Source organism: Eurosta solidaginis, chromosome 3, assembly GCF_040869045.1.
Source record: "Eurosta solidaginis isolate ZX-2024a chromosome 3, ASM4086904v1, whole genome shotgun sequence".
NCBI lineage: Eukaryota > Metazoa > Arthropoda > Insecta > Diptera > Tephritidae > Eurosta > Eurosta solidaginis.
Window position 1 is genome coordinate 40,048,705 of NC_090321.1, and position 24,952 is coordinate 40,073,656.

At 39.5% G+C, this 24,952-nt stretch overlaps 1 protein-coding gene across 9 annotated transcripts in view; it reads right to left on the reverse strand.

Moving 5' to 3' along the window:
• The window catches only part of jeb (jelly belly), a 252,509-nt gene that overhangs the window by 223,209 nt on the left and 4,348 nt on the right, over window positions 1–24,952 (reverse strand). For 4 of the 9 annotated variants that reach the window (XM_067771449.1, XM_067771448.1, XM_067771450.1 and 1 more), the window contains exon 2: window positions 13,100–16,914. In XM_067771449.1, the coding sequence (XP_067627550.1) occupies window positions 13,100–15,026 (1,927 nt within the window). In that variant the 5' untranslated portion in view covers window positions 15,027–16,914. The other 5 variants (XR_010950563.1, XR_010950562.1, XR_010950564.1 and 2 more) reach the window with 2 other exon arrangements.

Consider the following 24,952-nt stretch of genomic DNA (forward strand, 5'->3'; position numbering starts at 1 on the left):
AGGCCCTCTGTTGTCGAATAGTACTTTGGTACTAGAACGTGCAATATACGCGACGTTAGCTCAGTTATCTCTAGCCGAGATACGTAGCGAAAAATTTTGTCTTGCAGCGATTGAGGATAAGATGAATTTCTTGCTGACATCAAAGAAAAAATGGCAGTCTTCGTACCTGTGAAGGACCAGGTTTTCGCTGTGTAGGCAATTGTGAAGTAAATTCCTTACACGCAGAACAAAACCACTTCTATAAAGCACTCTTTATGAATATAGATGGGGAATAATAATTTTTGTCCTATCGTGACGATAGAGAAATTTCAGTAAAATTTTACAGAGAGGGCCTATGCAGGCCCCTCGCTAAAGTCGGAACCCAATATTAAATATGTGACTACAAAAAACAGCCAAAGTCATATTTCGTAGGAATTCAGGATTTTCATAAAAAATTTAAATTAATTCGAGTATCAAGTAGTGGCCTAGAATAGAATATAACTAATTTACTTATATCTTGACTTTGGCTGTTATTGCTAGTGAGCACAAAAATTTCGCAGTAACAGTAACTTTGTGATAATGCGCCATCTAGCTGTGGATAGAATGAGCTATGATTTGGATCAGATTGCCGATCAATCATAGTTCAGCTATGAATTAGAAAAACCGTGAAAAATGTTTGCATACTTCTAGGCGAATAGGTTATTTCTTTCTCGCCTTGGTTTTCCAAAGTTGTTGTTGTAGTTATATAATCTTCATTCCTCTCGCACCAGATCCTGTGTAATGCATAACGTTCCATTTTCATCATTGGATGTACCCAAGCACTCAAAATTTGACGCATAAATGAAACATTTTTTAAACTTGCATATAAATGCGAGCTTTTTGTGCAGAGTACGAATAACTCCATCCCCAAAGTTGCACTTCAGGGATTTTTATATTTTCATTTATTCAGTTTAGCTTCTCAAAGCGAATCGTTTTATCTCTAAGCCATTATATAGTAATGTAATTTGTGTAAAAGGAAGTCGACAAAGTACCTAGAAACATAATCTTTCAAACTTGTTAGTTTTTCCATTACATCTGTTAAATAATTTTATTCATACAAAATATTTTACAAATTTGAAATATACTTCTGGGCATGTCAGTCACATTTTTTTATAAATTTAAGAAACTAAAAGTTTCGTTTATTTTTGGGAAGGCTCCCTTTGTGACTTGACATATAATTCTTTAATCCGCATACATTTTGGTTTGATTTTTACTCCAAACACGATTTTTTCATAAATTCAAATCCTACTTTTGGGCCCCAAAATCACATAAAAAGTGCAAGTAGGCGCGTGCAGCAAATTATGAAATTTCGAAAAAATGTATATTCAACTTATTTAATTTATATTTAACCTTTCAGCTAAAATAAACCAACCGGGCAAAACAACATCAAAAATTTTAGAAATAAGATTAGAAGAAAATTTTTCTAAGCGCGGTCGCCTCTCGGCAGTGTATGGCAAGCGCTCAGGGTGTATTTCTGCCATGAAAGGCTCTCAGTGAAAACTCGTCTGCCTTGCAGACGCCATTCGGAGTCGGCATAAAACATGTAGGTCCCGTCCGGCCAATTTGTAGGGAAAATCAAGAGGAGCACGACGCAAATTGGAAGAGAAGCTCGGCCTTAGATATCTTCGGAGGTTATCGTGCCTTACATTTATTTATTTTTTAAAATAAACCAAATTAGCTTTCCTCTTCTGTTACACAACTATAGAATTAATTGAAGAAAGTACGCCTGAAAGTGTGCTACAAATTTAGCTTATGCTCGCGACGTTCAAGAACGTTAAGTACCAACACATATATATTACTTTTACGAAGAAAGATAACCAAGTAAGATAAATGAAATTATAAGGAAAATTATTGTGCTTTCAAGGGGTATTCGTGGATTTTTTATAGAAGGGAGTTTTCTTGTCGGAACTACATGTTTTTTCAACCTTATTAGCAAATATCTTGAAACCTAGAAGAAAAAAATGTATTTCATACTCAGAATCGGAGAATCTAAGACCTTTGCAAAGGCATTGTGTAATTATTTTGTCTGGTTGAATTGACAAGACAATAGGGATTGAGATCTCACATAAACTGAATGCCTAAACTTCAATCTGAAGTATTCAGTATCCAATAATATTAAAGCATGAGCACTCCAGCCCAATCCACTTACTTAATGAAACTCTGATAAAAAGTGTCAAACCTCACAAACGAGTATGCAGAAAAAAGACCAACAATGACAGAAAAATAAATTGGCTGGAAAATATACATAACAAAAACATATATGTGTCATGTTATAGCTACAAAAGTTAGTAGCAAAAAACAAATAATAAATTGACTATTATAAACTTTGAGCAACAAGTCAATGTACGCTGAATATAATACCATAACTCAATTTAATACAAAACTTCATATATGAAATCTAATATATGCGTGCAGTTAATAATATCAGCTAAAATGAGGACATGCACGAAGTTTTGATATCCTTTCACAACTCAAACACACACACACACACACACACACACATATGCAAACACTCAATCATATGTAAACCCTTGCACGAATTGACATACAAATCAATATTTTCCAGCAATTTAATTAAATTGATTCGGGGTGTAAACATGAATGTGAGCTATTAGTCTAGCATAAACTTACATTGACACAAATATAGCAATGGACAAGGACTTACCACGTATGAGTATGCGCATACACGCACATGTATGGATTAATACTTGCAAATATGCTTTTCCGAAGGATGTCCACATGTTCGTATTGTTTTTTTTTTTTTTTTATTTTTTTTTTTTTTTTTTTTTTTTTGTCATACGTCATGGTTGTGGTACAAAAGCTTTAGAATTGGTTTAAGCTAACGGAGTGCCAATGTACCGCAGCGAATAGGAAAATATCAGTGCAATTTCTATAAATTACAATTTTATTTTCGATAATTTTAGAAAATATTTCTATGAATTTTGTTTCTGAGACCATGCAAAACAAATTCAAAGCCAAATTTGAAAAATTTCGAAAACTCGAAAAAAGGAATTCGGATCTCTCCACCAATTATTTTTTTTTTTTTCACTATACCTGAATTATTACTGAAGTTACAGCTGCGGCCACCGTGGTGTGATTGTAGCGTGCTCGGCCTACCGCACCGTATGCCCTGGGTTCACACCCCGGGCAAAGCAACATCAAAATTTTAGAAATAAGATTTTCAATTAGAAGAAAATTTTTCTAAGCGGGGTCGCCCCTCGGCAGTGTTTGGCAAGCGCTCCAAGTGTATTTCTGCCATGAAAAGTTCCCAGTGAAAACTCGTCTGCCTTGCAGATGCCCTTCGGAGTCGGCATAAAACATATAGATCCCGTCCGGCCAATTTGTAGGGAAAATCAAGAGGAGCACGACGCAAATTGGAATAGAAGCTCGGCCTTAGATCTCTTCGGAGGTTATCGCGCCTTACATTTATTTTATTTTTTTACAGCTTCGAAATTGTAGTAAAAAACTGAAAGTAAAAGAGGCGAAGCCACGCCCTTTTCTTTAAATTTTGAATCGATGTTGCTAGCGACCAAAATGTTAGGTTAGGTTGAATTGGCCGGTTCATGAGGACCTCACATAGACTGATTGGGTCCGTAGTGTTACCAGAAGTTTGTTTTAACGACCAAACTGAAAAACCCTATCAAAAACCAGGACCTATGTTATCAAATAACTCCGTCCTCTTGGAAAACACTAGAAGCTTCCTAGGGCTTAAGCCACTTGCTGCTTCTAGATCTGACAGCTGTATCACTCCTAATAGCTGGAGTCTTAGCCTGGCAAGTGCAGTGCACGAGCACAGAACCTGGTCGATCGTTTCCTCCTCCAACCCGCACTTCCCACATCTGCTATCACTGACCAAGCCTAATTTAAAGGCATGTGACGCCGGAAACCAGTGTCTAGTCAGAATACCCATCATGAATCTACAGTCCTATCTTTTTAATGATAGAAGCAACTGTGTTAGTCTAAGGTTGTAAGACCTACACATAATCTTCGAAACTTTACAGCCCCTCGCTTGAACCCACGCCTTTCCCGCTTGGTCGATCATGTGCACCTCTCGCATTCGCTTAATCTCGCACAATATAATTGGGACATTTACAGAGCAAGCTTCAAGGGATGCGCCCTTTTTAGCTAGTTCGTCCGCTTTTTCATTCCCATCTATTCCCATATGCCCTGGGACTCAATATAGATGTATGCTTCTCCCTGTCTTGATTCTCTCCAGAGTCTGCTTACACTCTAACACGCATTTAGATGCTGTGCTATGCGATATTATTGCCTTAATTGCTGCTTGACTGTCAATATAAAAGTTAACACGGTTGCAGCTTAAGCTATTCTCTTCCAGGGTTTCTACTGCTTTGGTAGCGGCTAATATTTCCGCTTGAAAAATGCTACAGTAATCCGGCAGCCTCTAGGATCTGCTTATTTCCGGATCAGCGCAGTATACCGCATACCCTATTCCTTCCACGACTTTGGAACCATCGGTGTACACATGTATCGCCTCGTCCGCCATTTGCGCACCCTTGCGCCAACCGTCCACCTCTATTGTGGCCTTAAGATCTCCCTCGAAGCGCAGATAGGGACTCAGGTAGTCTGTTCGTCTTGTGATTGATGACACTATACTACTATGGCCATATGGTCGGCGCTCAAGCTGCCCCGAAGCACCGAGCCTGGTTGCGGTCGTTAATGCTTTGTTCTTTGCTACCAGGTCTACAGGTGGAATGGTCAGAATGGCATACAGTGCAGCTGTCGGGGTTGTTTTCAGGGCTCCCGTAATGCTAATCATCGATAGTCTGCATACCCCCTCTAATTTTTTGAGTTATGTTGTTTTTTGTATGGCTTTCCACCAAACAAGAACTCCATAGTATAGAATAGGGCTTACAATCGCTGTAAAAACCCAATGAGAAAGAGAGGGCGATAGGCCCCACGTACACCCCAGCATTCTTTTACATGCATAGAGTGCCGTTGAGGCCTTCTTGACCCTCTCCTCCACGTCGAGCTTCCATGACAGCTTACTGTCTAGGATGATTCCTAGATATTTTGTGCAAGGTTTCTCCTGTAAGGTCACCCCTCCTAACTTAGGCCTGGTCCAATTTGGGACCTTGTACCTTTTTGTAAAGAAGACCATATCCGTCTTCTCCGCATTGACTTTCAGCTCGACATTAGATGCCCATGTATGAATATCCCGAAGCGCCCGATCCATCAAAGAACTAATCGTTGGAAGGCACTTTCCACTTATGACAATTGCAACGTCATCTGCGTAAGCCGTAAGTTTTACGGGTCCCTCATTGAATTGCCTGAGCAGTTGGTTAATGACCAGCGTCCACAGCAGAGGTGATAGCACCCCTCCCTGCGGCGTGGCCCTGTCCACTGATTTCGTGGCCTCGTACAATCCCCATGGTGATGTAATCTTTCTGCAATTTAACATGCAGCCGATCCATCTGATTAAGGCAGGATGTACTTTAATGTAATTAAGACCATCCATAATCGCCCATTTTGTAACATTATTAAAAGTCCCGGCAATGTCCAAGAAGACTCCTAGAGCATACTCCTTATATTCCAGGGATTTCTCTATGATTATTACCACTCTATGCAATGCGGTGTCTACCGATTTGCCTTTGGTGTACGCATGCTGTGTTGTGGAGAACAGCTTTTCATCCACGTTAGACTTTATGTACACATCTATCAGCCTCTCAAAGGTTTTGAGCAGAAAACCAAAATGTTAGTCCAAAAACAAATTTTAAAGAAGTTAAAATTAGAAATTGGAGGGTGGAGCCGTGTGTAGAAGTCCACGAAAGTGGGGAAAGCTTCTAACCGCCATTCACCTGGGAAGGGCCAGAGCGATTCTTTTGCATGATGTTCGTGCAGCTCACTACTGCCGGTCGCTTGCGGCCAAGTATCCTCTGGGTAGCCGCTAAACGGAGATATTGTGAGAAAGCGACAACCTGGCAAAGCCACTCTGACATAATCGGTTTAAAGGCTAGCGGGGGGATCTCCCACCGGCAGCGTCTGTTCACCACTAGGTGCGGCTGAAAGCGGGCGTCTGTCTTGGAGCAAGCGGCTCGCTGAGCGGCTTGTGCGCTGGGTTTGAGACCCGCCACGTAAAACCATACTCCAATGAAATGTACCAACAAGCTTCTTATAACTACACTCTCTATTGATGACGACCATGAAAAACGTTTGAAGGACAATGAATTGAGGGCATGCACCTGGAACGTCGGCTCCCTGAATGGGATTGGTGCAGATGCCCGACTGAAATCGCCGCCATCCAAGAAATGCGTTGGACGAAGCAAAGAAGAAATAAGATCAAAAATTGTGTGGCCATACAAATAATCGCAGTTTCGACGTCAGATTCTGGCGTTCATGCCTGTCTCGCCGCTATCCGAATAAAAGCAAAAATTTTTAATATATCGTTCATCTTCGCCCATTCGCCGACAGAGTAGAAAGACGATGAGGTGAAAGACACTTTTTATGAACAATTAGAACGCACATACGAGCACTGCACCCGTCATGATATAAAAGTCGTGCTTGCCGACTTTAACGCCAGGGTGGGCAAAGTAGGTGTTTTTGGCTCTACAGTCGGAAAGTTCAGCCTACACAATGAAACTTCTCCTAACGGACTGAGGCTGACTGACTTTGCCGGTGCTGGAAACATGGTCATATCCAGCACGAGGTTCATGCATAAAAAGATACATCAAACTACATGGCTGTCTCCTGATCGAAATACTCGCAATCAGATCGATCACGTTGTGATAGACGGACGGCATGCCTCCAGTGTTTTAGATGTGCGCACGATCCGAGGACCTAACATCAGCTCGGACCATTATCTCGTTGCAGCCAAAATACACACCCGCCTCAGCGCGGCTAAAACCAGGGAGCAAAAAACACAAGGAAAGCTAGACGTCGAAAAGCTTCAGTCACAACAGACTGCCAATGATTTCGCAACTCGACTCTCACACCTGCTCTCTGAGAGGACAACTCATCCTGAAGGAATACAGGAGCAGTGGAAGCATATCTCCAAAGCACTTCGTACTGGCGCCGAGGAAAAAATTGGTTACCGGCGGCCACGAAAAAACAACTGGTACGATGAAGAATGCCGCGTTGCAATCGAAAGAAAAGACGCTGCCTACAGGGCACCGTTAAAAGCGAGCGCAACAAGAGAAGTGCGTGAATGCTATCGTGATCTGAAAAGGGAAGAGGGACGCCGTTTCAGGAAGAAAAAAGCAGAAGCAGAAAGGCGTGAGTGCGAGGAGCTTGAGCTGCTAGCCACCAGGAATAACGCCCGAAAATTTTACCAAAAAATACGGCGACAGACGGAAGGTTTTAAGACCGGGGCAAACTCCTGTAGGAACGAAAACGGCGACCTTGTAACTGATGTCCAGAGAGTGCTTAGATTATGGAGGGAACACTTATATGTTCTTCTAAATAGAGGCAGCGATTCACCGCGCTGATGGATTGGGCGCTGATGGATTGCCTGCGGAGCTATTCAAGTAAGGCGGCGAGGAGTTGGTAAGGCGCATGCAGCAGCTTCTTCGCAAAATATGGGCGGACGAGTGCATGCCCGACGATTGGAATCTAAGTGTTATTTGCCCAGTCCACAAGAAGGGGGATATTTCAAAATGCACCAACTATCTTGGAATCAGCCTTTTTAATGTCGCATATAAGGTCTTTTCAAGTGTATTGTGCGAAAGATTGAAGCCCACCGTGAACCGGCTGATTGGACCTTATCAGTGCGGCTTCAGATCTGGTAAATCTACCATCGGCCAGATTTTCACAATGCGCCAAATCTTGGAAAAAAATCGTGAAAATAGAATCGACAAACATCACCTCTTCGTCGATTTTAAAGCCGCCTTTGGCAGCACGAAAAGGAGCTTCCTATATGCCGCTATGTCTGAATTTGGTTTCCCCGCAAAACTTATACAGCTGTGCAAAATGACGTTGAGCAACACCATCAGCTCAGTCAGAATGGGGAAGGACCTCTCCGAGCCGTTCGTAACTTGACAAGGTTTCAGACAGGGTGACCCTCTATCATGCGATTTCTTTAATTTGATGGTGGAGAAAATTATACTAGCTGCAGAACTTAACCGCACTGGAACAATATTCTATAAAAGCGTGCAACTACTGGCACAGGCTGATGACATTGATATCATCGGCTTAAACACCCGCGCTGTTAGTTCTGCTTACTCCAAACTGGAAAAAGAAGCGGTAAAGATGGGTTTGATGGTGAATGAGGACAAAACGAAGTACCTGCTGTCATCGAGCAAAGAGTTAGCGCATACGCGTCTTGGCAACCACGCTACTGTTGGCAGCCATATTTTCGAAATAGTAAAAGACTTCGTTTATTCGGGAACCAGCATCAGCACTGAAATCCAGCGAAGAATCAATCTTGCCAATAAATGCTACTTTGGACTAGGTAGGCAATTGAAGAGTAAAGTCCTCTCACCGCGAACGAAAATCGTACTCTACAAGTCACTTATCGTACCCGTTCTGCTATATTGGGCAGAAGCATGGACCATGACAACAGCAGATGAAGCGGCTTTGGGAGTGTTGGAGAGAAAAGTCTTTCGAAAGATTTATGGACCTCTACGCTTTGGCGATGGCGAGTGCCGAAGAAGATTTAATGATGAACTGTACGTGCTCTACGCAGACAGCCACATAGTCCAGCGAATTAAAACACAGCGGCTGCACTGGCTAGGTCATGTTATGCGAAGGAAAGATGATGCTCCGGCCAAGAAAGTGTTTCTATCGGAACGCGCCTATGGAAGCACAGCTAGAGGGCGGCCCCCACTCCGTTGGAAGTACCAGGTGGAAAACGATTTAGACTCCCTTGGTGTGACCAATTGGCTCCGGTTGGCGGAGCGAAGGAGCGACTGGCACGCCTTGTTGGACGGCCATAACCGTTTAGACGGTTAAGTGCCAATTAAGTAAGTAAGTAAATAAAGAAGTTAATTTTGTTATTATCTAATCTAGGTCGATACAAGGTTTCATCAACTGCTCGAAGCCTAACTCGAAAATGGTTGAGATCACGAAAAGCGCTTTAGGCTGGTCCTATGGAGAATTTCATGATGTTCAACTTCGAACTTCGATCTGCGACTGAAGCTCGAGCAAGCAAAGGAAGCGAGATAATTGCAAAGTACTAAATTTTGCGACCCTGGGTCTCGAACATCTCTCCCTTGCCCACATGCGACTTATCATGTCTTTTTAAACCATTAACGTAATGTAAAAATAAAGGCGTACGCAAGTTTTCAACTCTTATCTCAAATTCGAGGTCATACCCTTAAATGGCTTGAGTTATTTTAATTTTCTTAATGATTTTTTCAGTGCCATAATATATTTGAATAAAGAACTCCATAAGCGAGGCAAAAGGAAAACCCAGCAGATAAACATTAGGGAAGGTGATCTAGTCGTCGTCAAGGCTGAAGTACTTGCCCCGAATGAATGAAAGAAAACCCCAGCTGGGACGACAACGTGTGAGCGGTAGATGTCCGCACTCACACGTCAAATATCGAAGTTGTGTGCACTTCCCCCAGCAGATTTTTTAGTGTAAATTTGTTTTTATACCGAAGTTCCTGTAAATCACATGAAAGTGCTTTTGTTTTTCACTAACATATGAAAATCAAAAATTTCCATATTAACTGTATTTATATGTGAGGACATACGGGAGTGATTTTATATATGTAGTATTGGTTTGTATCTGTGCTTTTGATTCAGGGCAAAACAAAAACAAAAGTGCTATAGGTGTATAGGCGTTGAACGGCTCTGTCTTTGAGTGCGCAGTGTTGAAGCCCAATTTTGAAAATTTTTTCCGTATGGGTGTTTTAGATTTTCTTCCATATAAAAATGAAACAATGCCAACTATGGAAAAACCACCCCTATGAGAAAAAATTTCAAATATCAATACGAATTTTGAGAGACAAAACTGCATACTCAAAAAAATTTTAAAAACACAAAATAAAAATTTCTCAAATTTTCGCTTTTTTTCGAAACGTTTTTGATACATAGTTTAAGTTCTAAAACTTATAAAGATTTTTTGTAAAATTATTGAAAAAAACAAAAAAAGAATTGTTATTTTCATATTGGCTGCTGTGCATGCATACATACCAACGTATTTTTTCTATATATTTTTCCTTTATATATTCAAACTAGAAGACCCGGCAGACGTTGTCCTGCCCTAAATTTGGCCTATCTGCATACATTTTAATAAGCTTTTTCCGTCTGACTCTGCCCTCCCCCCCTCTTCACTTTTTCCTAATCCGTTTATTCACTCCCACCTCCGTCTTTTTCGCTTCATTTATCTCCATCTTCGTTTTATTCTATCTCTTTCTCAGTCTCCTTATCCTTCTCTCTTTTCTCTTCTCTCAATTCCTTCTCATTCTTCTGCATCCCTTATTGCCTATCCCAGAGAGTGGTATGCATTTTATTCCAGTCCCAGTCCCAGACCCACTCCGAGTCAGTTTAATATATATAGATTTTTATTTTTCACACTTCACTTTAATATTAAAACGAAATGCAGATATTCGTTGCTTTTGAAATTCGGCTTAAAAATTGCCCATAGAACAACTAAAGACTCTCCTGAATTAAAAAAAAATGTCTTAGTACCTCAAATCACGGGCCCCCCTCTCGCAAGCCCTGGTGATGTGCTATATATATATGTATATATTATATGTATGTAAAGTTAAATAAGCGTATACGTAACATTTTATTATTACGTATAAACAAATAAAAAAATTTGCAATAAAATAATATTGGGACTGTAAACTGAGATATAACCTATCCTATATTTCAAGTTAGATCAAACTACACACGGGGTGCAAAACAAATTCAAAATCGGTTCAGTAGTTTAGGGGTCCATTGGCCTCAAAACTGTGACGCGTGTTTTTTATATATTAAGATATATACAAAAACATATAGCAGACAGTAATTTCCTGTGCAGTAAGCACATATGACTCTGGTGGAGTATCAAGCGCTATCAATCCAAACTAAAAAGGTTAGAAATCAAACGGAAACCAACCTTGTTGTGGCAATTGACTAAACAAGAAATTAGTGGGCAAAATGTTTGTATACACAAAGAAAGTTTATTGAGCGAAAAAAAAATCCGAATACTAGACTTTTTATGTGACTAAATTTAAAATTGAATAAAAAAACTTAAAAAAAAAATAACTGCTATCAACCCTAAGTAAACTCATATACATAACAGAAAAATAAAAGCAAATCAATGAAATACTCTTTCTTGCGGAAAAAGCTCACCCTTTTCACAATCAACCAGTGGCTGTTTGTCAAGATGACATAGTAATATACACAATTTTTTTTTTTTTTTTCAATCAGCGGAAAATGTCGTATTCTATTTTGACAATAGAACATAATGAAGTTGAAATTGATTTAGTAAATAGAAAAAGATGTATATATTGTAGAGCAGTCACAAATATTAGCGGTTGTCTTTTGAAGCAATTTTTTTGTTAAATAATACGCAAAATTTAGTTTAGGTTAGATGGTAGCTACTCTGGTAGGCGAAGCTCACTTGAACAACATAAAGGTACGTTGCGATAACACATAAAATAACGGTGACTTAAGCATAAACTTCTTAAAAAGTCATTTCGTAGCAACGATATATCTGCGAATGAGTTCGATCTCAACCATGGATAAATCCTCCGAAGATGCAAGTGAGTCGAGTTGGAAATACTTTCACTTTGTTCTGGCAAAATCTGGACAGCCAAGTATAAAAATACTCGATGATTCCACCTCATCATCCTCCAAATAGCTGCATCAAGTTGGGGTGATACGTAGCGCATGGATTCCCATTGGAAAATGTCCTGTAAAAATCCCAATAATCATTGAGATATGGGCTTTAGTGAACCCGATCATTTCGCAGACCTCCTACCAAACACTTCCAGCCAGACGGAACTTGCTACCCTGCAATAAGTGGTGTCCGCCCAACGTTTGCTGAGCTGGCTCGAGGCTCATCTATGCAGGAGCAGACCACAGAACCCCAGCGGAATCCTGAAATACCTACAGTCCACCTTAAACTATGCCATGTAAATCATCTATTTATTGTCCAAATGATCTTGGGCATTGCGTTTATAGTTAATCTTTCGTTTTTAAAGAATAAGGTTATGGGTTTCTATTAGATCTATCACTTTTAGCGTTTTCTTTTCAGGAAAAATGTTACCCTCATGTTGCACTCTTAAGTCCTCACTTCTGAGCTAGGTTATCCAGCGCTATGCAAAATTGCTCTATTTGTAGGTAATGAGACCCCTTTTCTTATTCGATGGAAACTATTTTGTGAATAGAACACATGAGCTCACGGGAGAGCTGAGAAAAATTCAATGGGCGACATTATCTTCAGAAAAGAAAACGCCATAAAAATATTATACTACACACGATACACCAAAATACTTTCAGAATCACTTAAAACAATTAAATTTGTCTGAAATCTACTTCTTTAAAAACCATCATTAATTCTTTAATTACGCAACAATTTAAGGATTTTTAAATAAGTGGGAGCAAATTAATTCTTACTCTTCTAGATTTAGACAAGTCATACAAGTAAAATGCTGTTTCGTAGATTGCCAAATGGTTCGCCGGAAAATTTCACTTAGAGTACTCTTTGTAGAAATAACATGCGCCTTGAAATATGCAACATGTTTTTTTAATGGTCTTCGCATTGAGTTTTGTTTACAATAAATATGTAATAATGAAAGTTTTCTAGAACAATTTTGCATGTACATATACTGTATGGGCCTGAGCTTTTCATTCTGTGAAAAGTAACTAATTCAGCGTCAGCTTTTTTCTCTTATTATCATTGATTGTCATTGTCTTGAGCTGAAGCTTAGGTATGCTGTATTAAATGGGCAAAAAATTGTTGGCATATCTTTTTGTGTGACCCAATAACTTTTCAGCTGTGAACCAAATCAGCCTTTGCGGCCCACAAAATGAGATTGAGCGCGAAAAATCCAACAAAACGTGCGTTTACTTAAGCGTAGCCTACTTTTAGGCTCACCTTTTCTAGAAGTCCTTACTTTTTATAAAAGCTTTTATGAAATTTTAAATTTTAGGCACAGTAATCAAGAAAAAGTATATATATTTTACTCACCAATTTGTGGCACATCATACTGCCGCTGCCCTCGCACTGTGCGCAGCATCAATTGACTCGCCATCGATGAATAGCCATTATTCAACGCCGCAGCAGCCGATGTAGACATACTACCAGCAGCGCTGCTACCAATACTACCCGAACGCTTATGATTTAGATGCAAGAATGATTCTTGCTTCAATGATGACGTCTGTTGTTGTTTGGTGTGTTGTTGTTGTTGCTGCTGTTCTTGTAGTGTTTTTAGCTTTGCACTAGTTTTTGTCAAAGTCGATGTTGAGCTGACATTATTATCAGCATTTGCTTCGCCAGTTGGCTGTTGCTGCGTTCGCTGTATTTGGTCTTGCTGCTGCTCGCTTTTTGTGACCGCATCATTTTTTGATGTGAGCTTTGAGGAGGAACTTTGTTGCTGTGGCGTCATAGCGTGAAATGCGCTTGCCACATTTTTATTGTTGTTGTTATTATTATTTGGTTGTATATGTTTAGTTGCGGTGGCCTCTGAATTGGCCAGCGACAATTTACTGTGACGTTGTGGCTGCGTATTAAAATGATGCAATTGCTTTTGCTGTTGAGCAAATATATTGCGCTGCCATTGATGCAATTGGCGCTGCTGTTGTTGCTGTTGTGAACGCTTGCGTTGCCACTTTAGTTGCATATGCGAGGGATAGCCAGCGTTGCCATAGCCACTATTGCGTTGTTTAGTGCCAGCTTCTTTGAAGATGTGTTGCGATTGTTGTGTTTCTTGCTGCGTCTGGTGATGTTGTGGCTCGCGCTGCTGGCGCTGCGCTTCTACTTGATACTCTGCACGCGCTTGCTGTTCACGCGCATTTTGTTGACTATGCCCCACACGTTCATGCTCTTTAATGCCACCGCTATTCGTGCCTTTTTGAAAAATTTCCTGCAATGTATGCGGTTTATTTGCCTCAAATTCCTCAAGCGTGCGATATGGATTCAATAGTAGCGGTAAACCATCGTTCAAGTGATGTGGGCGCGTATTGCCGCCAACAACAGCATAAGCCAATGCGTCTTCACCCCACAAATTGCGTTGTTCCGGTGGTAAGAGCTCATCCAAATACTGATAGCTATCCAAATCTGTAAGCATATCATCAATCTCGGGCTCAGCTTCTATAAGCTCATCTAACTCTTCAACGCGCTGCGCTTGTTCATATTCTTCACGATCCGCTGGTTGTACTATACGTCCATATTCATACTTTTCAGGACGTCTGCGCACGCCACCATGCAAACGTTCGTGCTGATATGCGTCACCAAAGCCCTCCTCATCAGCATACTCATCTTCCTCTACAGGTGCAGGTTCTTTAACAATGCTACCATATAACGGACCACGCGGCTGTTGCAACAATAGAGACGCATAATTGCCATCAACCTCTTCAGCGGGACTCATTTGTATGCGCCCGGTAATGATGGGGCGTCCATGATGACCTTTACCAACGTTTTCTGCCGCTGTTTGCTTAGCTAACCCAAGCAACATTAAGCGTTCTCGCTCCAGCTGCGCAATATCAGCCAGCTCTTGTGACAGTCGTCCGGCGTTATCTAAAGGACTAGCAGCTGATTTGCTGAGCGTGTGCGTAAAACCGCCACCCCTGCCACTAATGCCACCTCCGTTACTACCACCGCTTCCGCTACCACTACCGCCAGCGTGTAAATGTTGCGCATGCTGCGTAGCTGAAAGTATGTTGAGCATTTGGTTGTTATTTGTTGACGCGCTCTTAAGATACACGCCGCTATCGCTTAGTGGTGCTGTTGTGCGCTGCATGCCACTAGAGGCGCTCGCGCTTGTGCCTACGCCGCCACCGCTCACACTGCCACCAACATTCGTACTCGTGCCGCTGGGACCATTCAAATGCAATGCATAGAGGCCACCCTGTATGAGCAGCACACAAACGATGGTCTGCACGAGCGAGTAGAACATTTTCTTTTTGTTGATTCGACGCAAGCGTTCAATTATGCGCGCTATTTTTGGGAATTTTTTGTTACTACTTTGCGGGAGAAGAATTTGAGTTTGTAGTGAGTGCGTGTGTGAGAGGCCAAGAAAACGCGCGTTATTCCAAAAGCTTGGGATATTCGGGGTTATCGTGGCAACTTTCGTTTTTCTGCTTGTTTATGGGTAAGGTCCTGGATATTTGGCTGTTTGCAACTAAATCGTTGTGCTTAGGGAGGCTTGCGTGTATTTGGTTGCTACTGGGTATTTGGGTACCAGGTAGGATTTTGGGTAGTACGTCTAAGCCTAAACAGCGTTACCCTGACGCACAAAAGTCTTCATTCTCTCACAGTCTCTCGTTGTGTTAATTTTGTATGAGTTTTTATTTTATTTTATACAGTACAGTTATTTCGCTGTATACGTGCTCTGCTCGATCGGCGGCGTAATGCTTTAAGGAACTTTTTATGCTTCGTATGCGCACTGCTGCTATATGCAATTTAAACTCACCAATCGCTGCACACGCTAAATTGCGCTGTGCTCGTAATTTTCTTGGCAACGCTGTCGACGCCGTCTATAATCACCAACTCAAATTGCTTTTTCTCGAAATTTTTCTTTTGCTATCAAATTGTTGATAGCTACCTTATGTTTAACGATTATGCCTGCAGGCTTTATTGGCTTGCTAGTGCGCTGCCTCTTTTTAAGTTCCTTGAAGTTATCCTTGCTTTATGTTGGGATATTTTTGATAATTTGCCAAAATACCAAAATAACGTTTCCGCTGAGGTTTTTTGTTTTCGTCTTTTCTTTGTACTTCGTTTAACGTCTCTTGTTGGCCGTTGACTTTACTTTTTTCTCGTTTTGTGCTTTTAATGGCCTTTCGCGGGTTTTATGTTCAACTGTTTCCGTTTGTTGCGCGCTTGCTGTTTTTTATGTTTCTTCAGCGCTGTTTTTTGTTTTTTTTTTTGTCGTCAACGTCGTGGCTGCCAAAGATAACTAAGCCGTTGAAATGGCAATTTGAACAAAACTTCAATTATATTTTCTTGTTAGTTGAGCTCGTTTCGCTCTGAATTGTTGGCACTCCAAAGACGTAGCACATAGCGCTATGGTAGTTGTATTGCTGTAATCCTAGCGATTACAATAATATTTTAGTTGTTTGTTTGCTTTTGTTAGCTTATTTTTTCTTATTGTTTGGTTGATTTACTTCGCTCTTTTGTGCGTCGTTTATTTAGTCGTTGCTTTCATTACCAACACCGGCTATCGTAACGAAACTAAGTGCGCCCGGCTCACTAGTACACCACGCGAGACTTTGGGTTTCCCTTTGTCTGCTGCGTTGTCTGCTTGTGCTTACGACAGTCGACGCTTTTTTCTTATGATTTACTTCCTTTTTTGTATTTCTTGCTCTTTACGCCTTTTCTGTTTTTTGCCAATATTGTTATATATCAGTGAACACAAAATCGATATTCAATTTTGTATCGGCCGTTTCGTGTTTGTAATGCTGTACTTTCAGTCTGTGGTATCTGTGTACCAAGTGCAGCGATTTGTATTTTCTAGGCTGTCGTTGATTTTAAACTGGTTTTCTTATTTAACAATTTTCTTTTTACCTTTAGAATTTTCTACAGCGTAACTCTAGCTGATTTTGCTGCAATTTTTTTTTTTTTGTTGCTCTTGTTTTGTTAAACTTTTGAGGAACTCGTATGTAGCATACTTTTAAAAGCACGGCTTCGCCTGTTGTTCGTAACGTTGTTGTCTGATTTCGCTGTTCTTCATTTTAATAACGTTTATGTTGCTGGGTATATGAACTTTATGTTTTGTGACCGCTCTTAGTGTTTGTCTATATCTTTGAGGAACTATTCAGCCTTAGAAGCGCAGTATTGCATGATATCTGAAATAATTGACAGTACAAATTAACGCTTGCGATTTTCTCTTTATTCTAACAAAGTTTTCAATCCTTTTGGTATTCTACAAACAACAGTAATATAGAATATAAAATAATATTCTATAGAAATATTACTTTTGCTTATATTATAACTCCAGTCTAGGTATATCTTGCACGCGTTTTCTTCAGCTTTTCGTCCAAGTAGTACTCCGATTTATTTAGTATTCCTTAACGCGTTTGGCTGCATTTGGCGCTTTTGCTTTATCGAAAACACACAAATTTAGATTGTTCTTGAGCCTTGATTTTACTACGCAATTTTTATCAATTTCTCCGAATTTCCTGTTCCTAATTTTACCTATTTACTTTTGACGCACATCTCCTGTTTGAAATCCAATTATTTCACGCAATTTCCGATTAAGCTGACAGTTTGCACTCTCTAGAGATACTTTGTTATACCCAATCTTGCATAAAAGAGATTTTAACTTTTGTTTTCCTTTTCTTGGTTCAACTTTTGGGTGTGTGGTCCCTCGCCGCTTAGCAGCTTATTGACAGCTTTTAACTTCTTAGCATTGATTGGTTCGCAGCTGTCGCATTAATCTAATTCGTAGCGCACGCCTGGTATTTCTTTAGTGTGGGTTAAGTTATTTGTTTCGCTAAATGTACGCTTGCCTTCTTTGCTGAATATTTAAAGCGTGAAGATTTTCTGTACTTTATAGCACCTCCAATATTCGCTTCCTTGTACGTTTGTATGTTTGCTGTGTTTTTTCACGTTTTCACCTTTCCACACATCATATCAACATTCTCATGCACGTACACTCTAACACTTATTTAAATTTATTTTTAATTTTTCTTTGGAAATTTTCGTGTCTTTTTAATCGTTCTTTAATATTCTTATTTAAGTTTTTTTGTTAAGCTAACAAACCAAATACAACAACTAACAGCATACAGTCTCTGTTTGGCTTTGTATTTGCTCTACGCCAAATTATTTAGTTTTTGCTTTTGTTTTGTTGTCCCTAAAACTATATAGTCACCACTATGCGCTGCTACCTCACTTGCACTCTTTACAATCTCGCGCCACCCAACTTGCACTGTGTGCTGCCTTGTTTCGTTGGCTCGTAGTGTTTTTACTTTTAGGTCGACTGACAGGCTGCCTAACTGGCAGGCTATTTTTAGCTTTATTTTTTTTTTTTCAATTTTCTTTTGATTCTATTTTGCTTGCGTTTCGTTGTGTCTGCCCCAGAGGATTAAGGTGATGTTTGGCTTGTTTGCAAATTTGTGTATGTGAGTGCGTGCGTAGTCAGGACCTTCTCCCACCAGTCACCTGCGATTTTTTCTACGACTCAAATCAATTTGCTGCACGCTCTGCTGCTCTTCCACTACTCTAGGGACTCTATGGACTTCGTTTTCACTTTGTCTCTACTCTTCTGCTTCTTTACTTTGTGTTGTTTATCTTAGCCTTGTTAGGCGTCTCATTGGACGGTTGTCGCCGTTCACACTGTAGCATGTAAACGTAATTTACCTTGGTTTTTTATTTTTATTTTTTTCTTGCTTTATTTTTGCTATTCTTTAGTATGTTTGTTTATGGCTCTGTGTCACTCAAGCGTTCCGTATATTCTACAGTCTGCCAAATTGCTTTTGTGATGCTTAAGTCTCAATGAGTGCCGAAGACTGCCTTGCGTTTGTTCTACACACTGATGGTCCTTGGTGGAGTTAGTAGCTGTTATTGTGAAGTGTCGCGCTCACTTTTTGCTTAGCATTCTTTTTAACACATTTTTTTTTTCGTTTTTATCCACTTTATTTATTTTCCTTTTCTTTTTTAACTTTTTGTTTTTGTTACGCTCTTATCAGCTGAAAATTTTGTTCTAGAGCTTCCTGTTTGTGATGACAGCGCAAATTTTCAAGAACTTTTTACTTAAATTTTTTTGTTTCACTTTGAAGAATTATTCTTGTTACTCCTTGGCTATTTTCAGCTTATAAAGGAGTTTACATAACGCTTCTTTTAAATTTTCTTTATTTTTCAAGTTATCTACACCTTATCACGTTTATTCAAATTTTCTGCATTATTTATTTATTATTTTAGTTTATTTGTAAAAATAACAGTTTTCAGCAATAGCATCAATAAATTGTTTTTTTAAATTGAATGCACAAAAATAATAATATTTCAAAGTTGCAAGTATACTCTTAGTGACTCGGTGCAACCATTTGAGGGTAATTATCTGGAAGCGGAATAATTTCCACATAAAGTCAGAGCTCTAACCCTTCTGGTTAGAACTCGAACCTGGACTATATTATTTGTTCAAATTTCTTTGTAATGATGTGATGATGATGATTAACAAGTGTAAAAATGGGCCAAATGCGTTCCTGAGTGAAATGCGTTTCTAGGTTAAGTTAGGATAGGTTAGAGTGGCCACCGGCTCGACCGTCAGTGCACTTGGTCCCATAAAAGTTCCATTGTGATACCATGTGCATCTCTCTCCTACTCAAACCAACAGGTCGATACAGGAAACGTGAGTATTTTTTTAGTTTCCAACTCACAAAGATCGGCAAAGAAGGCAGATCCCAGAAATTTCTTCCTCTTGCGCCAAAGCGCAGGACAATCGCACAGGAAATGCTTGTCTGTTTCTATCTCTTCTTCGCCTTTGCACCTCATGCAGTAGTCATTATAGGGAACACCCAGTCGTTGTGCATGCCTCCCGATTGCTATGTGGCCGGTTATAAGTCCAACCACCAGAGATATATGTCCCCCTTCCAAAGACACTTCACGTGTGTGCAGCCTGGCTGTCAGAGTAAATACTAATTTAGTTATAGCCGTGAGCAGCATTTCTTAGTTGATCAACGGACTCATTAGTAGCAGCCATCTCCGCCCGAAAGACGCTAAAATGATCGAGTAGGCGAAAGGATAGATTTCACCCTAGTTGAGGTGGAAAAACACCACTAAACACCTTATTATCCAGTTTGGAGCCGTCAGTATATATCTGCAGCCTGTCGCTCAGATTCGTCGGCTCCTTCAACCAATAATCCCTGTCCGGGATAACAACCTCGTACTTCATATCGAAAAAGACAATTGGAGCGCAATAGTCCGACAAAGGCGAATCCATATTCTAAAGGATGGCTGCAAATGTGTAGCTAAGATTCATATAAATAGTTACATTTCGCGTGTGATAATTTTTTGGAACATTTTTAGCTTTATAAATTTTCTTGAAGGGTCGTTTTTGCAAATTTATCGGAAATTAGTGGCTCATATCTCTGAAGAGAGAAAACATAAGGCTGGTGATGGACATATTAACTGTATACTGCCTTCTGGCATCATATTCTTGTATGTTAGGCCTCGTCAGTACTAGCAGATGTTGGAAGAATGAGCTGCAGGAAAAAACGGTTGAGCACATTTTGTGTCCATGCCATGCGCTTGCGAGGTCAAGGCTCTAGCTGTTTGAGGCGGCAGAGCTTCCCAATCTGGAAGCACCAGTTAAACTAGGTCCTAGAAAACTTCTAGTATTTGCTAAAAGGACCGAGTATTCTTTCATATACCTTCTGATACTTGATTGGGGTTCTTCCGTTAGGTCATCAAATTGATTCTGGTAACACTATGGACATTTTCAGTCTATGTTGAGTTCTTTATTGACTGGCCAGTTCAACCTAACCTAATCCGTCGCATTTTTCCCCCTTTAGGTTGCATTGTAACCGGCTTCTGGCTCCACTGCCGAATTTTAAGCCTCTACGCCAGTAGTCTGCATTTCATAGCACAATTGTGCTTTCATTGCGTATGTAAAAGGCAATAAATTTAAATTTTTGTAGACTTATGCTCTAGACCAATGGATGCTTATAAGAATATATCTGAACGCAGCAAACACAGAAATTTGTAGCAGCGGCATTTTCAATAAGATTTCGTCAGAATTTTTTTTTTATAATCCGAAAAAACTGCTATGAATTTTGTAACAGAAGCTATGCAATCCAACCTCATATACGTTTTCGAAAAAACTCGAAATTTTGAGAAAGTTTTACGAAAGTTTTCCGCTTTTCGAAAAAATTCGAAAATTTGAGAAAGTTTTACAAAAATTTTCAGCTTCTTATCTAGAATTTTCTGATTTTATGTTTTCTATGCTTTGTAGCACGATCTTAAAAATTTCTTCAAAGAAAACCGAAATGTAGATTTATAGCCAAATCAATAAAAATACTTGTTAAAATCTTAAAAAAATTCGAAAATTTTAAAAATTCGAAATTTTTGTATATGCAGTTTTGTAGCTCAACCTCAACCAAAACCATAATTGAAATGCAAGTTGGATAGGGCAATTTTTGTACCGAAGGATATTTCAGATTTTCTTTCTTTTAAGAAATTAAGCTATGCGCCCTTCGTTTGTAAGCAGGTTTAGGACACCCTTCGAAAAAAATTTTTTTTTTTTCTAAAATCAATTAAAATTTTATTTAGGTTAAGCTTTCGTAGCCAAACATTTATTAAACTGAGTGGTATGTACGCCAAAATCTTTTCAAAAACGCTTAGTGCCGAAACTATTGTTTGAAATTACGATTTTATTTCGAATGCTCTTTGAATATGGTTTTATGGAACTATTTGTAATAATTTCTAATTTATTTATTCGAAATGTAAATTAATTGGAATATTCAGAAAAGCTCTAAAAAAAATTTCAATACGGCAATTCTCTCAGTCTAGACAACTTAGTAAACGTAGAAAATATTCCACGTTTTCTAGACCAAATATACAATATTCAGAGAATGCACCACTAACACAAGAAGCATAATTTCCATCTGCTCAAGTATTAACATGAAAACATACCCCGTTCGTGAGGACTTCAGAAGTTTGTTTAATAACCAAACTGAAAAACGCTAAAAATCAGGACCTTAGAAACAACGCCATTTTCTGCTTCTAGATCTGACAGTTGTATCACCCCTAATAGCTGCAGTCTTAGCCTGGCAAGCGCAGGGTACGAAGTGGCTTCTCTTAATATCGCCCAATCCAATTGGGACGTTTATTGAGCACGCTTCGAAAAATGCGCCCTTTTTAGCTACTTCACTCTTTGTCCATTACTTCATAATGTCCATATATTCCCATATGTTTAAAAAGCTACCGCGCACAAACAATTTTATGTTGTTTTTATAAAAAATTCAGTTTCCAGCTTTCCTTTCATCGCTTGGATTAAGCTCTATGGAAGGGAAATGCGACAAAAATGCGTTTTAATGCTTACACGCATTGCTCAGGGATACTTGAATTAATTTAGTAACCTTCTTAGTAAGTCGTTTCTTAGCCCATTTTACCTTTTTTCAAATACAGCATAAACCTCAAATAATCTGTTCTAACTATGCAGCCTAAAAACAGATTTTGCGACGGGTTTTTGTCTTCTTTCCATATAAAACAAAAGCAGCGGTGCATTCAATACATTGAAAAAATCCAGAAGTTGCTAAAGTCCAGAAAAAAGTTCTCCATAAATCAGCAACAGCTTGAAGCCCGTTGAAACCTGCAATTCGAGATGTTCATGATATCTTACTATTGAGGAATTTCATAAAATTCCATCTAATTTTTCTGCATATCTATATATATAAAAAGAAGTGTACATTTTGATTGTCACTCCATAACTCGAGAACGAATAGAAAGATTGCCATGAAATTTTAAGGAAATATACAGGAAGGAGAGATGATGGTTAGTTGATTTTGAAATCCCAAATCGGTTTAGCCATTCTTGAGTTATGATCTTTTTTTAGAACTACTAGTACTACTACTATATAAAAGAAAGTCGTGTTAGTTACACTACACATAACTCAAGAACGGATGAACCAATTTGGCTGAAAATTGGTGGAGAGGTAGCTTATAACCAGGGAATGGATATTCGATACTTTTGATCCCATTCTGGCTAGGGTCTTGAGATCAAAACGTGGACCTGGGTAATCCTGTGATGTGTTTGTACAACATGAGTATCAAATGGTATCTGTTTATGAGTACTTTGATACTGAGAATTTTTCGTACCCCTTGGTGACTCGGATCTCGAGATATAGGCCAAAACGTGGACCCGGGCACCCCTAGAATGTGTTTATACAATATGGATATGAAATGAAAGCTGCTGATGAGTGCTTTAGTACAGGGTAATTTTCATACCTATTGGTGACTAGGGTCTCGAGATATAGGCCAAAACGTGGACCCGGGCACCCCTAAAATGTGTTTATACAAAATGGATATCAAATGAAAGCTGTTGATGAGTGCTTTAGTACAGGGTAATTTCATCAATATCACTGGGTGACTAGGATCGCGAGATAAAGGCCAAAATGTGGATTAGGGTAATACTAGGATGTGCTTTTACATTATGGGTATCAAATTGCCGCTGTTGATGTGTTCTTTAGTGGAAAGTAATTTTTATATCGCTGTGTGACTAGGGTCTCGAGATATAGGCCAAAACGTGGACCCGGATACCCCTAGAAGGTGTGTGTAATATGGATAGCAAATGAAAGCTGTTGATGTGTGCTTTGGTACAGATCAATTTTTATATCGCTGAGTGACAAGGGTCTTGAGATGTAGGCCAAAACGTCGACCCGGATACCTGTACAATGTGTGTGTATTATGGATATCAAATGAAAGCTATTGCTGAGAGCTTTAAAGTAATTTCCATTGTAATATTCGATTTAGTAGCATCAACCTGGCAAAACTGATAAATAAGCATGCGAAGCCGAAATAAAGACATGAATTAATAATATCCACATACCTATATATGTACCTATGTACGTCCTATTCGATTTGCCTGAAATTTGGTGTATTAATTTGCCTGTACTAGTATTTACGATCCTTTTTCCGGGAACTACACCAGAGACGAACTGGGACTGGGATTAGGACCACCCTCTGGGACTGGCAATAAGAGATGAAGGAGAATGAGAAGAACTTGAGAGAAGAGAAAAGAGGGTAGGAGAAGGAGACTGAGAAAGAGATAGAATGAGACGAAATAGAGATAGATGAATCGAAAAAGACAGAGGGAGGAGTGAATAAAAGATTATGAAAAATATAAGAGGGGGAGGCAGAGTTAGACGGAAAGAGCTTATTAAGATGTATGCAGGTAGACCAAATTTAGGGCAGAACATCGTCTGTCTGGTCTGCTAGTTTTTATATAATTTTGTCTATAAACTCGACATGCTTGGCTTTCAAGCTAGTCTCACTTGTCGGATTTCCTCCTATCTCTATAGCAGAACACAAAGAATAATTTATAGACATATGTTTTCAAGTTGCTGTTGCTGTTGTAATGATAAAGACTCTCCCCGAAGGTTTTGGCGAGTGTTGTCGATGTTGATGGTTAAAATAACGATATTGTACCTTTAGGCTATCCCACCGCACCCACTACTTCTATGGAACTTGGGATCGCCAGAGCCATGGCTGCTAAAGAAAAAGGATTCTTCAAGTGTAGGTGAGGTTGACAATTCTATTAAAGAAGCTATAAATTGCGCTGGCAACCCGTTTGGAAGTGTTGCGCTACACATCCCATTGAATCATTTCGGTATTTAAGTCGCCTCTTACCACAGGCATACCTGCCGCGGTAAACCCTCTAATCCGCTGGGCGTCATGTTTTCTAGTACAATTAATGTCCATTCTGGTGTATGCTGATGATGTAAAACTTGTTCAGACTAACGCTTCGATTGAAGAACATTCTTTACTTCAGATATCTAAATTGTTTAACTGCTTGGTGCAATTAGAACCACATCTTCACAACTGTAAATTAATGTGTTTTTTGCGTAGGAAATTACAAAACCAACAACCAAAACATTGAAAGCCTGAATTTTTTTTGTCAACTTGCGAGTTACATTGAAATGCAAACTTGGTTTCTACTCTCATATACATAAATGGTACTGTCAATGAAGCTAAAGGTGTTTTAGCATTTATGAAAAGGTGGGCAAAAGAAGTTAGCGACCGTTTCCTTACGAAAGCATTAGAGGCACTTCACTACGGCGAGACCATCTACTATACTCGGTTCCCGATCATAAAGGAATAGAAGGTAACAACAAAGACGATGATTTGGCAAAGGAGGGTGCAACACTCGCTGAATCGACGAAAAATTAAA